General features: G+C 53.7%; 1 protein-coding gene across 1 annotated transcript in view; it reads right to left on the reverse strand.

Moving 5' to 3' along the window:
* Positions 1-1,196: 1,196 nt before the first annotated feature.
* Positions 1,197-22,653, reverse strand: part of MUC17 (mucin 17, cell surface associated) — a 33,855-nt gene continuing 12,398 nt past the window's right edge. The window contains 24 exon segments of the mRNA XM_088017072.1: positions 1,197-1,626; positions 2,891-2,964; positions 3,892-3,989; positions 4,173-4,334; positions 5,311-5,473; positions 5,570-5,638; positions 6,049-6,200; positions 9,319-9,377; positions 9,743-9,871; positions 10,352-10,508; positions 13,288-14,375; positions 14,756-15,139; positions 15,554-16,319; positions 16,362-16,484; positions 16,584-16,804; positions 17,132-17,429; positions 18,024-18,244; positions 18,323-18,403; positions 19,103-19,273; positions 20,666-20,725; positions 21,425-21,481; positions 21,893-21,988; positions 22,172-22,237; positions 22,445-22,528. Of these exon segments, the coding sequence (XP_087873198.1) occupies positions 1,585-1,626; positions 2,891-2,964; positions 3,892-3,989; positions 4,173-4,334; positions 5,311-5,473; positions 5,570-5,638; positions 6,049-6,200; positions 9,319-9,377; positions 9,743-9,871; positions 10,352-10,508; positions 13,288-14,375; positions 14,756-15,139; positions 15,554-16,319; positions 16,362-16,484; positions 16,584-16,804; positions 17,132-17,429; positions 18,024-18,244; positions 18,323-18,403; positions 19,103-19,273; positions 20,666-20,725; positions 21,425-21,481; positions 21,893-21,988; positions 22,172-22,237; positions 22,445-22,528 (4,821 nt within the window). The 3' untranslated portion in view covers positions 1,197-1,584.

A 22,653-nucleotide genomic window follows, 5' to 3' on the forward strand; every position in this document is an offset into this window, starting at 1 on the left:
GATTCAGCCTGGGCTATAAAATGAATGTTTGTCTTCCCTCATCCCCAAATTCAGAGGTTAAAACCTAATCTCCAATGTGATGATGTTAGCTGGTGGGGACTCTTGGGAGGCGATTAGGTCATGAGGATGGAGCGCTCCTGAATGGGATTAGTACTCTTCTAAAAGAGACCCCCAGAGAGCTCCCTCACCCCTTTTGCCCTGTGAGGACACCAACAAAGAGATGGCTGTCTGTGAACCAGGAACCAAACCTGTCAGCACATTGATCTTGGACTTCCTGGCCTCCAGAATTGTGAGAAATAAACATGTGTTGTTTATAAGCTACCTAGTTTATGGTATTCTGTTATGGCAGCCCAAATGGACTAAGCCCAGTTTTAAGAGCGGGGGATTTTGATGGCTTTCCAATGGGGAGGGATGGCAAGGAGGGGATGGCCTGGAGCTGAACGGTGCCTGCAGATGCTCCAAGTGATCATGAGGGGGCAGCAGAGCCTAGGCTCTGTTTTAAGCTTAAGGTTTAAATGGGGTAGCCTGTGGGAAACACCTTGCAGAACAAAATAAATCCTGAGCTGCATGGCCGGAATCATAATAAATCATCCTAAACGTGTTAAAAATGACTGCAATAAGGGGACTTTAGGAAGAACGTAGTCCTTAGCAAAAGACAAGTCTGAGTCCAAATTGTCAAATATGACTTTTCCCAGACTTAACACAGGGAGTGGGTGAGAAAGCTGGAAATAAAACCCAAGACTCTATCTCTGCAAATCTATGGAAAGAAACGTAAGCCCATTTCCAGAAGAAGAACTTGGTTCTCTCCCAGTTGGGAGTGCCAGTATCATGGGAGTATGTGTGAGTCTTGCTTTATGGCATCTTCAGTGGCCAGCAAGTGATGCTGGGGAAGAGCAAGAATGGTACACTTTCTGGCTGTAGATTTTCTTCTTTTCATCTTGAGGCCAAATTCATCAGACCCTACATCCTGAGGGAGAGGAGGCGAGAAAGCTTGGCAAGTGAGAAACAGGAACCAGTATAGGGTATCAGCTGAAGAAAGGACTGGGAACCATGAAAAATTTAATAAATTTGCTTTTATTGTTTTTGGTTATTAGAAATATATATTATATTGACTAATAAAAAATCAGAACCGATAGGTAAATATTAGAACTTTTAAAATACTTATAATCCTATATACTCAAAGAAAATGCTGAATCGTTTAAAACATTTTTTTATGAAAATGAAGTACAATAAGTCTTGCAAGAGGTTTTGTATAACGTAAATTTCAGTCCCATGTTTAAGTGATCGCCAGTTAATAGGTGATTCAGATGCTGTCCTTGGTGCTGAAACAAGGCAGGCAGGAGGAAGAACTTCCCTGTATGAACAGGAGCGCCTCGCCTGAGATCATAACAAGCCCATCGGAGTTTCCATGGTGTTTGTATTTGAGAGTTTTCTAGCACTGTATTCTCTCCCCCCTTCCTCCTTGGTACAGGTTTTGTTTTTCATCTGGTTCCATGAATGCTGTCAATGGGGAAAATTTCCATCAGGCTTAGACAAAGTAAGCTCTCCTCACTCCCAGACCCCACAGCTCCATGTGAAACTGCCTTAAATTGACGTCATCATCACCTGGGGCCTCTGAATTTTGATCTGGAAAGAGAGAGAGAGAACCAGGTGAGGGCTGGGTTTATAAGGAAACTGGGATTTGGAAACATAAGAGCCTTGGGACTGGGAAAGTGCTCAGCTTAGAATCTAGTACAAATCAACTGTCTCCCCCCACTTACCCCTAACTTAAGTAGCTTTCAAGGCATTCTAGCTAAGGAGTTTATCTTTGCCCCAAGGCTTTCCCTAGGGAGAAAGGTGCATGAATCCAATCATACTTCTTCGGAAGTGTGAATACTTTGAGAGCATTTCTTCTGCCCTGGAACATCCATCCAGTTGAAACAAAATTAAGGTGGCAATCAATGAGTGGTCACTTCTTGCCAAGTGCCAATCTTGGCCTCAATCATAGTGGGACATCCTGACATTATGTACCCCCTGAGGTGATGCAGTAGCATTATCCATGACATATGCTTAAGAAAAATGTCTAAGCTGGGTCTAATCAAGCCTCCAGGCCTGCCAGTTTATAGGAAGTACAGAGGCTTGAGGGACAAGGTAAAGGACACCATGAGGAAATAATTAGATATATTTAAAATGTGGGGCATTCCTTAAGACAATCATCCTAGATTCTTAAAAAAATCAATATATTTAAAAGGTAGGAATCAGTTCTAGATTAAAAAGACCAACATGACACAACAAAAGTCAGTGAGTGAAATTTGTTCATATTTGAAAAATCTAGGAATAAGAGATGTTTTTGGGTTCATTAGAAAAATGGATATTGGATGATATTGTGGAATTATCAACTTATTGGGAATGCTAGTGGGATTTGGGGGTGTGTACTGAAGCGTTTTATCACTTTTATCATTTTATCAAATGTCATAATGTTTGTAACTGACTTCCAAATGGTCCAGCAAAATTTGTTGGGTATGTATATCATATATGTATATATATACCTTGCCATATAATGAAAATGTAGCAACATGTTAAACGTTGATGATCTAGGCGGGGTATTTAGTGCATTACTATTTTGACTTTTATGTGGGTTTGAAAATTAAAAATTAGAGTGGAAAGAAATCTCTGAACCTGGAACCTCAGGTATCTAGAGAAGGTAGATTCCACCCTGCTGCTTAGCTCCTTCTCCTCCACCTGCTGCCACCCCAAGTTATTGTTCATTTCCCAGCAATGTAAACCTAGATGTCACCCAGACTAACAACCATAAACATGACTTCGCTTTCCTGAAGATCTTACCATGGTAGGAGAGGATATGGGGTCTCAGGGCAGGGGGAGGTGAGCGCTTCATCCATGCCTTTCTTACCTGTGTTTCAGAATCTATGTGGTCCAGGGAGGGCTGGAAGTTATTATAAATGGAGTCCAAGTGGATGGCGTCATCTTGAGCTGGAAGGGAAGAAAGCCCCATGGAAGCAGCTGGTTAGGAAGACAATCTCCCATCTCTCCCTATCAATCCCACCCACTGCAGGGCTAGTATTTCTCCTTTTTGTCCTTTTCCATGCTTATGCCTTCATCTTTGCTCTGCCTTTCATTCACAGAAAATAGCTAGATTTTGTTTTTAATTCCCTCTTTCAGCTGGAGTGTTTAATCCACTTATATTTGTTGTTGTTGTTATGGTAGATTATTTTATTTTTTTAAGATTTTGTTTATTTATTCGAGAGAGACAGAGGGAGCGGGAGAAGCAGGCTCCCTGCAGAGCAGGGAGCCTAATGCAGGATTCGATCCCAGGACGCTGGGATCGTGACCTGAACCGAAGGCAGAGACTTAACCAACTGAGCCACCCAGCACCTTATTTTCTACGATCTTATTTTGTGCTTCCTATTAGTCATCTCTTTCCTTATCATCTGTTCCCCCTTTCTTGCTTTTTTGTGGATTGACTGAAATGGTTTCCTCGTTCCATTCTTCCCTTCTTTGGAATGCAAAGACTCAATCTGTAGAAATTTTAACACATACATTTAACCTGACAAAATCTGCAGTTAATCACTTGACTGAGCTATAAATCACCTACCAGTGAGCTCACCTACTCTTAGGTGCCTATCCGGGTCCACATAGGCAGGTTTGTGTTCTGGAGAAATCTAGACCATCAAGCAACTCGTGCCCCCCAGTGGTCTAGTTCTGCTGTGCCCATGCCTACACTTCATCCAGGGCTTTGCAGGAGCCAGAGGTGGAAATAGGGGTACGAATGTGGAACCCAATGTTTTAGAGATGAAAATACTATTCTCTTTGCTCTTTTAAGTCCTCCCGTGTGCCTCCCATGTGTGTCTCCACACTTTGAAACATTTTGAGTGCACTGAGGACTTCCCATACCTTCATCGATGTCAAAGCCAATGTTTCGGAAAGTTCCAGGGGTTGGTCCTCCATCTTCTTCATGCCACTTATACAACTGAAACACTCTAGACTTTTGCCTATTGACAGAAACACCAGAGAGATTCCGTGATGAGTAGCGAACCAGGATTTGGGGACTGGTTATGTCCCTCCTTTCCGCTCTCCCACTGTCCACCCTGAGGGTGAATGATTGAGGGCAGAGGGATCAGAAAAGGAGGAAGAGGAGCTGGAGGCAAATGGGAGAGGTAGCAGCAGTGACTCACCTTTTCAACTCCTTCTTGGAACGGAACATGAACATCAAGAGAACAACAAGGACGAGTAGCATTATGGCACCAGCTGCCCCCACAAGCCCATACACCAGGCTCTTCTTGGTGCTGAACTCACAGGTTTCACCACTGTACCAGTCAGTGTCTGTGGTCAGGCAGCTGAGATGGACAGAGGGGGCAGATGGAGAGACGGAGGATTCTGAGTCAGGGGCAGCCAACACCCACAATCTCCCTGCCTCAGATCCAGCCCTGACCCCATGAGTGCAGAAGAGGAGGAGAGGGTGAAAACGACATTGCTGGGGTCCAGAACGAGGAGCCCTGAGGGGATGGACAGAGGTAAAGTCCAGCTTCCACGGCATGGGCCTAAGAGAGGCCCAATACTCAGCCCAATAGTTTTAGGTTTTGCAGCCCAGGATCTAGAGCAGTTGGCCCACCTCTGGTGCTGCCCTGGGCTGTACCCAGGAACTTGAGACCCCAACAGCAACCTTTTTATCCACACACTAGCCATCACATTCTCAGCCTTTCCCTTTCTATCAGGAAAAGCAAATCCCCATCCCCGATCCCCAGCATACACTCTGCCTCCGAAGCTCCCTCCCCTCCCTGGAGATACCCTTTCTAAGCCCTGTTCCTCTCCTCCCCACACCAGCCTGCAAAATCCTCGCTCAGAAAACTTTCCCAGAACCAGAACATCTGCTCAGGCCTTTGCATATGTGTGACTTCTTCCCCCTGGTTGCTCTTTGATTTCATTTCAGTGGGCAAAGCCTGGGACTCGGGCTTTTACAGGCTTTCCACCCTCCCCGTGTGGGTGGGTCACCTTCTCATTTCATCAGTATGGTCTCCCCCTGGAAGCAAGGTTCTATCCTCCCCATCTGACTGGGAGTTTCCTGAAGCTGGGGCTTTCCTTCTGTTTCTTTAGAGCTTGGCACAGTCCTTAGTTTCAACTGGACAAACCCCGGGGAGGGGAGGAGAGCTGTTGAGGCCTGTTCTGGACCTGGCCTTGGGGCTCTGGCTACATGGGTCCTTTGTGGCTGCCTGCATTCAAGAGAGGCCAGGACCCACTCCATGACTTGGCCTTTAGGCAAGGTCTTGAAGGGTGGGGAGGAAGGACAGAGCCAGGCTGGGGAGGGACACTCACTAGCACCGAGGGCCACTGCGGTCTAGCTGGCACTTCCCGAAGTTGCAGTTCAGGGATCTGTTGAAGCCTGGCATACAGCGGTTGATGCAGTTCGGTTTCTCTTCCTTGTACTCCACGAAGAAGTAGGCAGCGTAATCATCTCCAGCCCTCTCCCGGCATTCCTCTGTGGGGAATGGAGAAGTTGCAGTGACTAGGCAACCAGGCACACGGTCTGCCTCCCCCTGCCCTCCCTGGAGGCCCCCCCAACCAAGTCACCTACTTGCAGGGTCGTATTCAGTAACTGTGACCGTTTGCACCTTGGTGGCAGTCGTATTGTAGCACAGTACAGCTGTGAATGGACACACATAGAGCCCCTTAAAACAGATTGCTTTAGTAGGGGTTGGGGGAGTGGGGAGAGGGGCTGTGATGAGGGGTGGTGGGAAACCCATCCCTGCAGACGGGGAATGCCAGCCTCATGCCTAGCTCTCCGGAATAATGACCCTTCAAGTGCCCTGTGCCCTCCCCATGTCTCGTCCCACATGCACCTTTGCCAAGAGTCCCACACTATTCATTACATTCAGAAGAATCTTCTCCGCATAACAAGCCATGCTTATTCTCACTTTCCCCGCAGACTGGTGCCCCACAGGATGTAGCCTGCGTGTACACCTGCCTTTCCCCCTTCCCCCACCCCAAGGATGACAAAGCTTAAAGATTCCTTGACGACCCCTTCAAGCCCCTCCCAGGAGCCTAGGAATTTACATTCGCAGGTATTATTTCTGCTTATTTGCTCCTTGGTTACATTCTGGATTTTTTCCTTCACCTCCTGGGTGACCTTATTTAAAACTTCCTTGTATTCTGGGGTGTAGTTGGTCTTCAGGATGACTTCATGTTCTACCACAATACTGCCAGCACTGAGGAGAGAAAAAGATATCCATGAGTATCCTCACAGGTCATAATAGGTGCTCACTTCTCCAACCCCTTTTCCCAGGCAGGATATGCCCTCTTTGTCCCCATGGGAAGGCAGAGCTGGGGGAAGATGGTTGAAGTGATGACCCGGAGTCCCCTGGGTGAAGGCTCATTCCAGGCACAGTGCTAGTCACTTCCCCACAGGACTCATACCATGACTTGCGCCTCTGACAACTGTCTCAAAGGTTAAGTTCTAGGCAGCTCTGTGTGGAAGTCTCGGAAGGTTCAAGGGCAAAGATGGACAGAGGGATGGGACCATGGACGATCATCCTCAAGGTGTCATCAGGTGCATTCCAACAGGAGACTGGGCAGCTGCCGGCAAGGTGTCCTCAAGAGGTAGGAGGACACCAGAGACTCTTACAGGATTCAAAAATTGCTAGGTGGAAGGCTGCAGAAGGTCTGTGAGCCTCTTAAGAGCATGCACAGATTTGAAGCTCATATGTACATATTTTCTACTCACATACACTTGTGTCGATTCTAAAATGAATCTCTGACACCTAAAAGGTTAAAATTCTAGCTGACAGTCTCTTCCTACTCTGTGCTTAGGAGCTAGGAGAAGCCAGGGGCAAGGCCACCAAGAAAGCGTGACTTCAGACACGCTAACAGCTTCCATTTGTTTCCTTTTCTCTCCCCTAGCTCCAAATCCCCAAAGCAGTACATCTTCTGTGTATGCAAAACAGGATCAGAAATACTTGGAAGTCAATAAGCTCTTATTCTAGAATGGAAGTTACTTCTCTCTCACGTGGGTGTAGAGATTATTTACACCCCAGGAATGAGCTTTCTGGGTTTAAAAATACAGCAACAAGTCCAGACTTCCCATGCTCACAATTCAAGATTCCTAAGTAATGGAAGCCCAAAGCGCTCTTTTTCCCTTGCTTTCTCCTTACCACTATATTCAGAGGCTCAAACATAAATAGAAGATTGGGGGAGTGTGGATTTACTCCTGAACAACATAAAGAATAGAATAATACAGAATAATAGAGTTAAATGAGATAATAATTATACTCATAGTATATAACATATAGAAGAGTGGAATTCAAATAACCTCTAGAATGAGTTAGAGGGGACCAGAGGATCTTGTAGCTCAAGGCCATCTTTCACAATAAAGACATGTGGGTCAAGAAACCCATGTGGTGGTGGCATCTGGTATCTCCCAGAGTCCATCACTGTCCTCAGTCCCCGTTTTGAAAGCTCCCACGGAGAAAGACGGCTTTATCAAGGCCACGCAGGTGTAGTGGGAGTTATGAGGTACAGGAGGAAATCCCAACACTGGCCCTGAGTAGCCGGCTGATCTTGGACCAGCAGTTGGCCCCATGGGGCCTAAGTTCCCTCTTCTGTAACATGAGGATAGATGGTTCCTAGGATTCTTCCTTCCATACTTCCGAGGTGAATGATTCTCACTTCCTATCTGCCCACTCCCAGATCTCTCTGGAGCCCTCAGAGCCCAGCTGTCTCCTCTTATCTGACCAAAGGTGGTACCATAGATAGAAAACCCAGCAGGAATGTAAAAATACCTGATCCACAGAGCCTGTCCTCCCTCTCTTGCCTGAGAGATAGAGAGAGACATGTAGAGAAGAAAGATGACATCTGCACCCACAGACTGCCCCATCCCCAGGGGAAAAAGAGAGCTCTACGGGGTCAGCACATGCCAAACCCAGACAGGAAGTTTTAGGACCAGAAAGAAAAATGGTTTTCTCTTCCAGGGGAGCTGAGCTGCTGAAGAGCAGACACGGGGCACCTGCTGTGCTCACAGACCACAGTGAGGGGGCATGGCAAGCCCATATGGTCCCACCTAGGGTGGCCTCTCTTGTTTGAGAGAGAAGGTTTGGGTTCAACACAATTGAGAGAGGAAGAAAAACAGAGGCTGACAGACACATTTCCCCTCCCTGTGATTTTTGTGCAACTTCCTCCCTACTGGTTCTAAGTTCCTCTTGAAAATTATCACGATTCTGTAAACCATGGGAACGATAGCTCCCTCATGATCTGGGGGAGGCTGGGCAACTTCTGTGAACCTCATTGGCCAGCACCATTCTCAACATTTCAAAAAGTCGAGGTTGATAATGGGGCTGAGATTCTGTGGGGGCAGAATCTTGTGGGAGGTGAGTAAGAGTGAATACCGGCCACCTGTCGACTTGGACTCTTTTCCCTGGGGTTTCCTCCTGAGTTAAGTTATTGGGCTTCATCTCTGAAGACAAGTGGGGTGTCCATCACACAAGCTGTAACCTGCAGGTGTTCTTGTGTGTCAGTGTCTCCAGCATAAGAGGACTTCTGTGAGAGCTCTTGGCTCTCCCACTCCGTAAATGACCCCTCAGGCAACTCAATGCCTGTCTCTAGGTCTCTGTTTCTTCATCTGTGCAATGGGAACAGTCCTGCTGGCCTCACTTACAGGGTGATTAGAGCTTCAAAATTTGAAAATATATTGTGAAACCATAGTTTTTGGAGTGTGTTATGGGCTGGACTGTGTTCCCCCAAAATTCATGTGTTGAGGCCCTAACCCCCAGTACCTCAGAATGCATCTGTATTTGGGGATAGGGCCTTTATAGATGCGATTAAGTTAAAATGAGCCTGTTGGGGTGGGTCTTAATCCAATCTGAGTGGTGTCCTTATAAGAGGAAATTTGGGGGGCTCCTTGCTGGCTCAGTTGGAAAAGCATGTGACTCTTGATCTCAGGATCATGAGTTCAAGCCCCATGTTGAGTGTAGAGATTGTTAAAAAAAATAAACAAGAACTTAAAAAAAAAAAAGAGGAAATTCAGTCACACAAAGACACACCAAGGATATGCTTGAATAGAGGAAAACTGTGTGAGGACCCAGCAAGAAGGTAGTTGTCTACAAGCTGAAGAGAGACTCAGAAGAAACCCAACCCACTGAACGCCTTGATCTTGGACTGCCAGCCTCCAGAACCATGAGAAATAAATTTCTGTTGCTTGAGCCACCTGGTCTGGGGTATTTTGTTATGAAAGCCTTAGCCAACTAATATAGAGGCAGAGTTACAGTTGTTTTTATAATTATGACTATTGCTTCCACTCCAAAGACTTTCTTCCCAGGAGCCACAGATACTTACAACAGCCTTGTGATGTTGACCCCTTGATACTCAGGGATTCCAAGATAAACTATGTTCATCTGAAAGGCAAGGAGGTCACAGTGTCATCCCACAGGCCCCAACTTGGAGCCTGCCAGGTCTTTCCATAGGAACTCAGGAAGGCCGACACCTGCTGTGTTCCCCCATTCCCTGTCAGGAGTCCACACTGTCCCGATGGAGGAGTCCCTCCTCAGAGACCAGCCCCACCCATGGGGCCCCCAGTCCCCTTTCATGGAAACTTGCTTTGTCTTTCCACAAGCTCTCTGGCAAACCCTGAGGAAAAGAATGAGCTGAGAAACTCACAAGCCTATAACAAGAGAACAGCCCTCAGCTGCTTTCTTCACCTCTAGAGACTCCTCCCTAGGGAGAGCAGAGTGGCCACAGGGACTTGCATTCCCAGGCTCACCTCTTTTGTGAATATCTCACTGAATTTCTGGAATTGTACAGAATTCCGGTCTTCTAGCTCTTTGGTGTACTCCATACTGGTCACTGTCACGGTCATTTCCATCTGGGCAGAGACAGTCTCCGGTGGAGGCTCTGAGGTGGTCAGACAGGAGCACCACTTACTGAGGACAGAGCCAATCCCTCACCCTGAGTTCCCTCCCAAGGAGACCCACAACTCCAGCAATTCTTCCCTGGGCAGGGGAGTGGCCTGGGCCCACCACCCACGACCCCCCACTCAGGTCTCACCAGAGTGCCCTTGGAGGGTGGGGAGTACACCGCACTCCTCACGGCTTTGGAATTGAGCCCAGGGGATCTCGGGTCCTACATTCTCTATGAGAATTCCACACACTTTTTGTATTCTCCTCCATCACACACTCATTTATCTTAGGTGTATTTTATGGTAAAATTCTGTGTCAAATTTGTGTTTTGTTCCAAACCATACCTTCTTGCTTTATTCATTTTTTAATGTTTCAACTTTCTTACCATTGAGTAAAATGGTTGCCCCCAGAAGAGGCCATATTCCTAGACATGCAGAGGGGCAGGAATGGAGGTCCAGTGTTGGGGAGAGCACGGCCCTGAGGTCTTACTCACCTATCTCAATGCTGGGGACCACCTCCTCACACTTCGGCCCCTGGAAGAGGTTAGTGCACACACACTTGATCCCATCCCAGTGGCCACCATTGTTGCAGATCGGGACGCTGTTCTCGCAATGGTCTCCTTGGTAGCCGCTGGGGCAAACACAGACCTTCCCGTTCCATGTCCCTCCATTTAAGCAGATCCCTGAAAGGGACAAGGCCCCGCTTTACCCTCACATATTTGCACAACATTTTACAACTTGTACCATATTTTCATAGGCACTGTCTAATTTGATACTCTCACGAGACCCTGGGGTAAGCAGGACAGTTAGTGTCATCCCCACTTTACAGATGGGACAAGTGAGGTGGAGATAGGCTAAGAGACCTGCCCATGGTCCACGTGGAGGCCAGACTTGACCTGGTCTTGGAGTATTCCAGTATGATTTACTTTACCCCTGAAAAGAAAGGAACAGGAAACCTAGTGTTATCAGTAGTGAGGGACAACACAGTCAAGGCTGAGGAAGAGAAAAGAGGAAATAGAAACTAGGAATATCCAGAGGAACTTGACCAATCTAGATTCCAGCAAGCCTGAGAATGAGTATGTCATTGTCTCTCCAAAACCTGCTTCAGAAGAGCTCATGCTGGAAACTTGCCATTGTGACTATTCATGATTCCTCTTTATTTTCTGGGATGTGGAGTTTGAGGGAGGAGTGTAACTTCCCACAACCTGCCTGGAAAAGTGATAGCTCTGTTCCCTTTGGGTTTTCTTTCTTTCTTTCTTTTTTTAAAGATTTTATTTTAGGGGTGCCTGGGTGGCTCAGTTGTTAAGCATCTGCCTTCGGCTCAGGTCATGATCCCGGGATCCTGGGATCGAGCCCCGCATTGGGCTCCCTGCTCTGTGGGGAGCCTGCTTCTCCTTCTCCCTCACTTGTGCTCTTTAGCTCTCTCTCTGTATCACTCCAATAAATAAATAAAATCTTTAAAAAAATAAAGATTTTATTTTATTTTATTTTATTATTTTATTTTATTTTATTTATTTGACAGAGAGAGAGAGCACAAGCAGGGCGAGTGGCAGGCAGAGGGAGAAGCAGTTTCACCGCCGAGCAAGGAGCCTGAAGCAGGACTTGATACCAGGACTCTGGGATCATGACCTGAACTGAAGGCAGATGCTTAACTGACTGAGCCACCCAGGTGTCTCTCCCCTTGGCTTTTCTTGAAAAGAGCTGTACCTGCACAGACTAGTATCCCAGGTGTGTTTTGTCTAAGGAGGCACATGAGATATGCACATACTCTAGGAAGACCTGCCCCACCTCTGCCTCCTGGTCTACCCCTCTCCTGCCATATTCAGAGTGCATGGGCCACACCCACGGCCATCACATCACACAGCTTCTGGTTACAGGCCTTTGGTACAAGACATTCAGGAAGAATGAAAGAGTTGAGTCAAGAGTGGTGTCCTGGGCACAATAAAGATCCATGAATCCAAATCAGCCTCTCTCTCACTCTCTCTGTTGCGTGTTACTGAAGATGTCCAGACCTGATCTAAGTGCTGAACACAACCTTGTGCACAGCAGCAAAAGCAACTACTGGGGTGTGTGACTTGTTGCCCAAGGGTCTACAGGGAAAGCCGACCTCCAGGGAATAAGAGGAAGATGAAGGGAGACCATCTGCCTTCAGACAGGTGATCAACACCAGCTGTAGGCCTGGTGGTCATGCATTCACTACAACACACCTGTGGGACTTCCTAGGGACACAAGATCCAGACCTCCCCTGTGAAGATGCTCAGTACCTCCATCTGAGAACCAGAGAGCTCAACAAGACAATGCCACATTGGAGAGAAACCAAAGAACAAAGCCACATAAAATAAAGGCCAGGGAAATAACTTGCCAGAGGAAGAATTCACAGAGTGCTGAGAAAATGCAGTAACCAAATTCTGAAGAACTTCCCTTCATCTTAAATTCAAGACAGGATTGGGCAGTGCCCCAGGGAGACACAGATCATATGTCCCGGGGCATATCTATAGTACATCTAAACCAGTAAATGTCTTCAAGTATTTTAAGTAGTATGTTTTTCTTAATGTATGGCAAATATCCTCTCTCACTCTGATAATAAATCTCAAAAGTATAAGGCATATTGTATAATATATATTGTATATTACGTATTACATAATGACAGTATGTTATAACAGTAGGTATGGAGTGGGGCAGGTCTCATCTTACCCAGAGCAAAGAGCTGAGTGAAGCTCTAGACACAGAGGAAAGACAGGGAGGCATATGGATACAGAAACATTCAAGGGCATAGAGGCAGAGCTCAGAGCTGATAAAAGTGAACCTTCTTGGCTTCCGTAGTGGATGAGTAAAAAATAAGAAAAAACAAAATAAGTGAATGGTAGCAGAGAGATAGTTGCCAATGGCATATGTGAGTACTATTGGCAACACACTCTTACAAAAACAAACAACAAAAACAAAAAACTTTGCACTTAAGCATGAGCAAAGTCAATGAAAAAAAAAAACCACTAAAAAGACATAAAATCCAAATGAAAGATATGAAGTTCATGAGATTATAGGAAATAAAACACAATGGGACAGAGTCCCCACAATACAAAAGGAAAAAATGGAGTGTGTCGACACTGCTGGGGATTGAAGGGGTCCAGGAAAAGAGATGTAAAGTGTGTTGTATGGTAGAGTGCACTTAGCTCAAGAAACAGCTGAAGAACAGAGAGGTCAGAGACAGGGTGACAACATGGAACATTTGATCTCACTAGAATCAAGTAAAGCAAAAGAAGAGTATGAAGGGCAAAACTTTAAGAAGCCCATGGGGACATATTAAAAAATATAGCTTCAAAAGGCAGATTCAAAAAATTGCTTACGTGGTGTGGTTCCTGAAGCAGTAGGGGTTGGAGTGGGGGTGCTTCTTATTGAAACACTAGTGGAACTAGTGGAGAAAATTGGGCTTGTGGCAGAGGTGGTGCTCCGGATAGTAGGTGTAGGCGTTGTTCTGGAGGTTGAGGTGGACAGAGTTGTGGTGCTGAAAAACAAAGACGTCCCAGACGAGGAGGAAGCAGAAGTTCCTGAAGAACTGGAGAAGCCAGGAGTGGATACATGTGAAGACACTGGGGAAGACTGTGCCGAGGAGATGGTGATGGCCGAGGTTGGAGAGGCTGAAGACGCTGGAGAGGACTGTGCCAAAGGGCTGGTGGCGGCCGAGGTTGGAGAAGCATAGGACGCTGGGGAGGACACGGCTGAGGGGCTGGTGATTGCCGAGGTGGGAGAAGGAGAGGACGTTGGGGAGGACTGTACCGAGGCGCTGGTGGGAGCCGAGGTTGGAGAGGCCGAGGGCACTGGGGAGGACTGTGCCGAGGGGCTGGTCACAGCCGAGGTGGGAGAAGAAGACACTGGGGAGGACGGTGCAGAGCCGCTTATGGTGGCCGAGGTTGGAGAGGCCGAGGGCACTTGGGAAGACTGTGCCGAGGGGCTGGTCACGTCCGAGGTTGAAGAAGACACTGGGGAGGACGGTGCAGAGCCGCTTATGGTGGCCGAGGTTGGAGAGGCCGAGGGCACTTGGGAAGACTGTGCCGAGGGGCTGGTCACGTCCGAGGTTGAAGAAGACACTGGGGAGGACTGTGCCGAGGCGCTGGTGGTGGCTGAGGTTGGAGTGGCCGAAGGCACTGAGGAGGACTGTGCCAAGGTGCTGGTCATGGCGGAGGGTGGAGAAGAAGACACTGGGGAGGACTGTTCCAAAGTGCGGGTGGTGGCCGAGGTTGGAGAGGCCGAGGGCACTGGGGAGGACTGTTCCGAGGGGCTGGTCACGAATGAGGTTGGAGAGGAAGACACAGGGGAGGACTGTGCCGAAGGGCTGGGGGTGGACAGGGGTGGAGAGGCCGGGGGCACTGGGGAGGACGGTGCTGAGGGGCTGGTCAGAGCCGAGGTTGGAGAAGAAGACAGTGGGGAGGACGGTGCAGAGCTGCTTATGGTGGCCGAGGTTGGAGAGGCTGAGGGCACTTGGGAGGACTGTGCCGAGGGGCTGGTCACGGCCGAGGTTGGAGAAGAAGACACTGGGGAGGACTGTGCTGCGGTGCTCGTGGTGGCCGAGGTTGGAGAGGCCGAGGGCACTGGGGAGGACTGTGCCGAGGGGCTGGTCACGGCCGAGGTTGGAGAAGAAGACACTGGGAAGGACTGTGCTGAGGCGCTGGTGGTGACCGAGGTTGGAGAGGCCGAGGGCACTGGGGAGGACTGTTCCGAGGGGCTGGTCACGGCCGAGGTTGGAGAAGAAGACACTGGGGAGGACTGTGCCGAGGCGCTGGTGGTGGCCGAGGTTGGAGAGGCCGAGGGCACTGGGGAGGACTGTTCCGAGGGGCTGGTCACGGCCGAGGTTGGAGAGGAAGACACAGGGGAGGACTGTGCCGAGGCGCTGGTGGTGGCCGAGGTTGGAGAGGCCGAGGGCACTGGGGAGGACTGTTCCAAGGGGCTGGTCACAGCCAAGGTTGGAGAAGAAGACTCAGGGGAGGACTGTGCTGAGGCGCTGGTGGTGGCCGAGGTTGGAGAGGCCGAGGGCACTGGGGAGGACTGTTCCGAGGGGCTGGTCACAGCCAAGGTTGGAGAAGAAGACACAGGGGAGGACTGTGCTGAGGCGCTGGTGGTGGCCGAGCTTGGAGAGGCCGAGGGCACTGGGGAGGACTGTTCCGAGGGGCTGGTCACAGCCAAGGTTGGAGAAGAAGACACAGGGGAGGACTGTGCTGAGGCGCTGGTGGTGGCCGAGGTTGGAGAGGCCGAGGGCACTGGGGAGGACTGTTCCGAGGGGCTGGTCACGGCCGAGGTTGGAGAGGCCGAGGGCACTGGGGAGGACTGTTCCGAGGGGCTGGTCACAGCCAAGGTTGGAGAAGAAGACACAGGGGAGGACTGTGCTGAGGCGCTGGTGGTGGCCGAGGTTGGAGAGGCCGAGGGCATTGGGGAGGACTGTTCCGAGGGGCTGGTCACGGCCGAGGTTGGAGAGGAAGACACTGGGGAGAACTGTGCCGAGGCGCTGGTGGTGGCCGAGGTTGGAGAGGCTGAGGGCACTGGGGAGGAATGTTCCGAGGAGCTGGTCACGGCCGAGGTTGGAGGGGAAGACACTGGGGAGGACTGTGCCGAGGCGCTGGTGGGGGCCGAGGTTGGAGAGGCCGAGGGCATTGGGGAGGACTGTTCCGAGGGGCTGGTCACGGCCGAGGTTGGAGAGGAAGACACTGGGGAGGACAGTGCTGAGGCGCTGGTGGTGGCCGAGGTTGGAGAGGCCGAGGGCACTGGGGAGGACTGTTCCGAGGAGCTGGTCACGGCCGTGGTTGGAGAGGAAGACACAGGGGAGGACTGTGCCGAGCCGTTGGTGGTGGCCGAGGTTGGAGAGGCCGAGGGCACTGGGAAGGACTGTGTCGAAGGGCTGGTCACGGCCGTGGTTGGAGAAGAAGACACTGGGGAGGACTGTTCCGAGAGGCTGGTCACGGCCGAGGTTGGAGAAGAAGACACTGGGGAGGACTGTGCCGAGGCGCTGGTGGTGGCCGAGGTTGGAGAGGCCGAGGGCACTGGGGAGGACTGTTCCGAGGGGCTGGTCACGGCCGAGGTTGGAGAGGAAGACACAGGGGAGGACTGTGCCGAGGCGCTGGTGGTGGCCGAGGTTGGAGAGGCCGAGGGCACTGGGGAGGACTGTTCCGAGGGGCTGGTCACAGCCAAGGTTGGAGAAGAAGACACAGGGGAGGACTGTGCTGAGGCGCTGGTGGTGGCCGAGGTTGGAGAGGCCGAGGGCACTGGGGAGGACTGTTCCGAGGGGCTGGTCACGGCCGAGGTTGGAGAGGCCGAGGGCACTGGGGAGGACTGTTCCGAGGGGCTGGTCACAGCCAAGGTTGGAGAAGAAGACACAGGGGAGGACTGTGCTGAGGCGCTGGTGGTGGCCGAGGTTGGAGAGGCCGAGGGCATTGGGGAGGACTGTTCCGAGGGGCTGGTCACGGCCGAGGTTGGAGAGGAAGACACTGGGGAGAACTGTGCCGAGGCGCTGGTGGTGGCCGAGGTTGGAGAGGCTGAGGGCACTGGGGAGGAATGTTCCGAGGAGCTGGTCACGGCCGAGGTTGGAGGGGAAGACACTGGGGAGGACTGTGCCGAGGCGCTGGTGGGGGCCGAGGTTGGAGAGGCCGAGGGCATTGGGGAGGACTGTTCCGAGGGGCTGGTCACGGCCGAGGTTGGAGAGGAAGACACTGGGGAGGACAGTGCTGAGGCGCTGGTGGTGGCCGAGGTTGGAGAGGCCGAGGGCACTGGGGAGGACTGTTCCGAGGAGCTGGTCACGGCCGTGGTTGGAGAGGAAGACACAGGGGAGGACTGTGCCGAGCCGTTGGTGGTGGCCGAGGTTGGAGAGGCCGAGGGCACTGGGAAGGACTGTGTCGAAGGGCTGGTCACGGCCGTGGTTGGAGAAGAAGACACTGGGGAGGACTGTTCCGAGAGGCTGGTCACGGCCGAGGTTGGAGAAGAAGACACTGGGGAGGACTGTGCCGAGGCGCTGGTGGTGGCCGAGGTTGGAGAGGCCGAGGGCACTGGGGAGGACTGTTCCGAGGGGCTGGTCACGGCCGAGGTTGGAGAGGAAGACACAGGGGAGGACTGTGCCGAGGCGCTGGTGGTGGCCGAGGTTGGAGAGGCCGAGGGCACTGGGGAGGACTGTTCCGAGGGGCTGGTCACAGCCAAGGTTGGAGAAGAAGACTCAGGGGAGGACTGTGCTGAGGCGCTGGTGGTGGCCGAGGTTGGAGAGGCCGAGGGCACTGGGGAGGACTGTTCCGAGGGGCTGGTCACGGCCGAGGTTGGAGAGGCCGAGGGCACTGGGGAGGACTGTTCCGAGGGGCTGGTCACAGCCAAGGTTGGAGAAGAAGACACAGGGGAGGACTGTGCTGAGGCGCTGGTGGTGGCCGAGGTTGGAGAGGCTGAGGGCACTGGGGAGGAATGTTCCGAGGAGCTGGTCACGGCCGAGGTTGGAGAGGAAGACACTGGGGAGGACTGTGCCGAGGCGCTGGTGGGGGCCGCGGTTGGAGAGGCCGAGGGCATTGGGGAGGACTGTTCCGAGGGGCTGGTCACGGCCGAGGTTGGAGAGGAAGACACTGGGAAGGACTGTGCTGAGGCGCTGGTGGTGGCCGAGGTTGGAGAGGCCGAGGGCACTGGGGAGGACTGTTCCGAGGAGCTGGTCACGGCCGAGGTTGGAGAGGAAGACACAGGGGAGGACTGTGCCGAGCCGTTGGTGGTGGCCGAGGTTGGAGAGGCCGAGGGCACTGGGAAGGACTGTGTCGAAGGGCTGGTCACGGCCGTGGTTGGAGAAGAAGACACTGGGGAGGACTGTTCCGAGAGGCTGGTCACGGCCGAGGTTGGAGAAGAAGACCCTGGGGAGGACTGTGGGGAGCCGTTGGTGGTGGCCGAGGTTGGAGTGACCGTGGGCACTGGGGAGGACTGTTCCGAGAGGCTGGTCACGGCTGAGGTTGGAGAAGAAGACACTGGGGAGGACTGTTCCGAGAGGCTGGTGACGGCCGAGGTTGGAGAGGAAGACACAGGGGAGGACTGTGCCGAGGCACTGGTGGGGGCCGAGGTTGGAGAGGCCGAGGGCATTGGGGAGGACTGTTCCGAGGGGCTGGTCACGGCCGAGGTTGGAGAGGAAGACACTGGGGAGGACTGTGCTGAGGCGCTGGTGGTGGCCGAGGTTGGAGAGGCCGAGGGCACTTGGGAGGACTGTTCTGAGGGGCTGGTCACAGCCAAGGTTGGAGAAGAAGACACAGGGGAGGACTGTGCTGAGGCGCTGGTGGTGGCCGAGGTTGGAGAGGCCGAGGGCACTGGGGAGGACTGTTCCGAGGGGCTGGTCACGGCCAAGGTTGGAGAAGAAGACACTGGGGAGGACTGTTCGGAGGGGCTGGTCACGGCCGAGGTTGGAGAGGAAGACACTGGGGAGGACTGTTCCGAGAGGCTGGTCACGGCCGAGGTTGGAGAGGAAGACACTGGGGAGGACTGTTCGGAGGGGCTGGTCACGGCCGAGGTTGGAGAGGAAGACACTGGGGAGGACTGTTCCGAGAGGCTGGTCACGGCCGAGGTTGGAGAGGAAGACACTGGGGAGGACTGTTCCGAGAGGCTGGTCACGGCCGAGGTTGGAGAGGAAGACACTGGGGAGGACTGTTCCGAGAGGCTGGTCACGGCCGAGGTTGGAGAGGAAGACACTGGGGAGGACTGTTCCGAGAGGCTGGTCACGGCCGAGGTTGGAGAGGAAGACACTGGGGAGGACTGTTCCGAGAGGCTGGTCACGGCCGAGGTTGGAGAGGAAGACACTGGGGAGGACTGTTCCGAGAGGCTGGTCACGGCCGAGGTTGGAGAGGAAGACACTGGGGAGGACTGTTCCGAGAGGCTGGTCACGGCCGAGGTTGGAGAGGAAGACACTGGGGAGGACTGTTCCGAGAGGCTGGTCACGGCCGAGGTTGGAGAGGAAGACACTGGGGAGGACTGTTCCGAGAGGCTGGTCACGGCCGAGGTTGGAGAGGAAGACACTGGGGAGGACTGTTCCGAGAGGCTGGTCACGGCCGAGGTTGGAGAGGAAGACACTGGGGAGGACTGTTCCGAGAGGCTGGTCACGGCCGAGGTTGGAGAGGAAGACACTGGGGAGGACTGTTCCGAGAGGCTGGTCACGGCCGAGGTTGGAGAGGAAGACACTGGGGAGGACTGTTCCGAGAGGCTGGTCACGGCCGAGGTTGGAGAAGAAGACACTGGGGAGGACTGTTCCGAGAGGCTGGTCACGGCCGAGGTTGGAGAAGAAGACCCTGGGGAGGACTGTGCTGAAGAGTTGGTCACGGCTGAGGTTGGAGAAGAAGACCCTGGGGAGGACTGTGGGGAGCCGTTGGTGGTGGCCGAGGTTGGAGAGACCGTGGGCACTGGGGAGGACTGTTCCGAGAGGCTGGTCACGGCCGAGGTTGGAGAAGAAGACACTGGGGAGGACTGTCCCGAGAGGCTGGTCACGGCCGAGGTTGGAGAAGAAGACACTGGGGAGGACTGTTCCGAGAGGCTGGTCACGGCCGAGGTTGGAGAGGAAGACACTGGGGAGGACTGTTCCGAGAGGCTGGTCACGGCCGAGGTTGGAGAAGAAGACACTGGGGAGGACTGTTCCGAGAGGCTGGTCACGGCCGAGGTTGGAGAGGAAGACACTGGGGAGGACTGTTCCGAGAGGCTGGTCCAGGCCGAGGTTGGAGAGGAAGACACTGGGGAGGACTGTTCCGAGAGGCTGGTCACGGCCGAGGTTGGAGAGGAAGACACTGGGGAGGACTGTTCCGAGAGGCTGGTCACGGCCGAGGTTGGAGAGGAAGACACTGGGGAGGACTGTTCCGAGAGGCTGGTCACGGCCGAGGTTGGAGAGGAAGACACTGGGGAGGACTGTTCCGAGAGGCTGGTCACGGCCGAGGTTGGAGAGGAAGACACTGGGGAGGACTGGTCCGAGAGGCTGGTCACGGCCGAGGTTGGAGAGGAAGACACTGGGGAGGACTGGTCCGAGAGGCTGGTCACGGCCGAGGTTGGAGAGGAAGACACTGGGGAGGACTGTTCCGAGAGGCTGGTCACGGCCGAGGTTGGAGAAGAAGACACTGGGGAGGACTGTTCCGAGAGGCTGGTCACGGCCGAGGTTGGAGAAGAAGACACTGGGGAGGACTGTTCCGAGAGGCTGGTCACGGCCGAGGTTGGAGAAGAAGACACTGGGGAGGACTGTTCCGAGAGGCTGGTCGCGGCCGAGGTTGGAGAAGAAGACACTGGGGAGGACTGTTCCGAGAGACTGGTCACGGCCGAGGTTGCAATGGAAGACACTGGGGAGGACTGTTCCGATAGGCTGGTCACGGCCGAGGTTGGAGAGGAAGACACTGGGGAGGACTGTTCCGAGAGACTGGTCACCCCCGAGGTTGGAGTGGAAGACACTGGGGAGGACTGTTCCGAGAGGCTGGTCACGGCCGAGGTTGGGGAGGAAGACACTGGGGAGGACTGTTCCGAGAGGCTGGTCACGGCCGAGGTTGGGGAGGAAGACACTGGGGAGGACTGTTCCGAGAGGCTGGTCACGGCCGAGGTTGGAGAGGAAGACACTGGGGAGGACTGTTCCGAGAGGCTGGTCACGGCCGAGGTTGGAGAGGAAGACACTGGGGAGGACTGTTCCGAGAGGCTGGTCACGGCCGAGGTTGGAGAGGAAGACACTGGGGAGGACTGTTCCGAGAGGCTGGTCACGGCCGAGGTTGGAGAAGAAGACACTGGGGAGGACTGTTCCGAGAGGCTGGTCACGGCCGAGGTTGGAGAGGAAGACACTGGGGAGGACTGTTCCGAGAGGCTGGTCACGGCCGAGGTTGGAGAGGAAGACACTGGGGAGGACTGTTCCGAGAGACTGGTCACGGCCGAGGTTGGAGTGGAAGACACTGGGGAGGACTGTTCCGAGAGGCTGGTCACGGCCGAGGTTGGAGAGGAAGACACTGGGGAGGACTGTTCCGAGAGGCTGGTCACGGCCGAGGTTGGAGAGGAAGACACTGGGGAGGACTGTTCCGAGAGGCTGGTCACGGCCGAGGTTGGAGAAGAAGACACTGGGGAGGACTGTTCCGAGAGGCTGGTCACGGCCGAGGTTGGAGAGGAAGTCACTGGGGAGGACTGTTCCGAGAGGCTGGTCACGGCCGAGGTTGGAGAGGAAGACACTGGGGAGGACTGTTCCGAGAGGCTGGTCACGGCCGAGGTTGGAGAGGAAGACACTGGGGAGGACTGTTCCGAGAGGCTGGTCACGGCCGAGGTTGGAGAGGAAGACACTGGGGAGGACTGTTCCGAGAGGCTGGTCACGGCCGAGGTTGGAGAGGAAGACACTGGGGAGGACTGTTCCGAGAGGCTGGTCACGGCCGAGGTTGGAGAGGAAGACACTGGGGAGGACTGTTCCGAGAGGCTGGTCGCGGCCGAGGTTGGAGAGGAAGACACTGGGGAGGACTGTTCCGAGAGGCTGGTCGCGGCCGAGGTTGGAGAGGAAGACACTGGGGAGGACTGTTCCGAGAGGCTGGTCGCGGCCGAGGTTGGAGAGGAAGACACTGGGGAGGACTGTTCCGAGAGGCTGGTCGCGGCCGAGGTTGGAGAGGAAGACACTGGGGAGGACTTTTCCGAGAGGCTGGTCACGGCCGAGGTTGGAGAGGAAGACACTGGGGAGGACTGTTCCGAGAGGCTGGTCACGGCCGAGGTTGGAGAGGAAGACACTGGGGAGGACTGTTCCGAGAGGCTGGTCACGGCCGAGGTTGGAGAGGAAGACACTGGGGAGGACTTTTCCGAGAGGCTGGTCACGGCCGAGGTTGGAGAAGAAGACACTGGGGAGGACTGTTCCGAGAGGCTGGTCACGGCCGAGGTTGGAGAAGAAGACACTGGGGAGGACTGTTCCGAGAGGCTGGTCACGGCCGAGGTTGGAGAGGAAGACACTGGGGAGGACTGTTCCGAGAGGCTGGTCACGGCCGAGGTTGGAGAGGAAGACACTGGGGAGGACTGTTCCGAGAGGCTGGTCGCGGCCGAGGTTGGAGAGGAAGACACTGGGGAGGACTGTTCCGAGAGGCTGGTCGCGGCCGAGGTTGGAGAGGAAGACACTGGGGAGGACTGTTCCGAGAGGCTGGTCGCGGCCGAGGTTGGAGAGGAAGACACTGGGGAGGACTGTTCCGAGAGGCTGGTCGCGGCCGAGGTTGGAGAGGAAGACACTGGGGAGGACTGTTCCGAGAGGCTGGTCACGGCCGAGGTTGGAGAGGAAGACACTGGGGAGGACTGTTCCGAGAGGCTGGTCACGGCCGAGGTTGGAGAGGAAGACACTGGGGAGGACTGTTCCGAGAGGCTGGTCACGGCCGAGGTTGGAGAGGAAGACACTGGGGAGGACTGTTCCGAGAGGCTGGTCACGGCCGAGGTTGGAGAGGAAGACACTGGGGAGGACTGTTCCGAGAGGCTGGTCACGGCCGAGGTTGGAGAGGAAGACACTGGGGAGGACTGTTCCGAGAGGCTGGTCACGGCCGAGGTTGGAGAGGAAGACACTGGGGAGGACTGTTCCGAGAGGCTGGTCACGGCCGAGGTTGGAGAGGAAGACACTGGGGAGGACTGTTCCGAGAGGCTGGTCACGGCCGAGGTTGGAGAGGAAGACACTGGGGAGGACTGTTCCGAGAGGCTGGTCACGGCCGAGGTTGGAGAGGAAGACACTGGGGAGGACTGTTCCGAGAGGCTGGTCACGGCCGAGGTTGGAGAGGAAGACACTGGGGAGGACTGTTCCGAGAGGCTGGTCACGGCCGAGGTTG

Source organism: Eumetopias jubatus, unplaced genomic scaffold, assembly GCF_037043125.1.
Source record: "Eumetopias jubatus isolate StellerSeaLion01/CBP00866 unplaced genomic scaffold, mEumJub1_p1.0 scaffold_12, whole genome shotgun sequence".
NCBI lineage: Eukaryota > Metazoa > Chordata > Mammalia > Carnivora > Otariidae > Eumetopias > Eumetopias jubatus.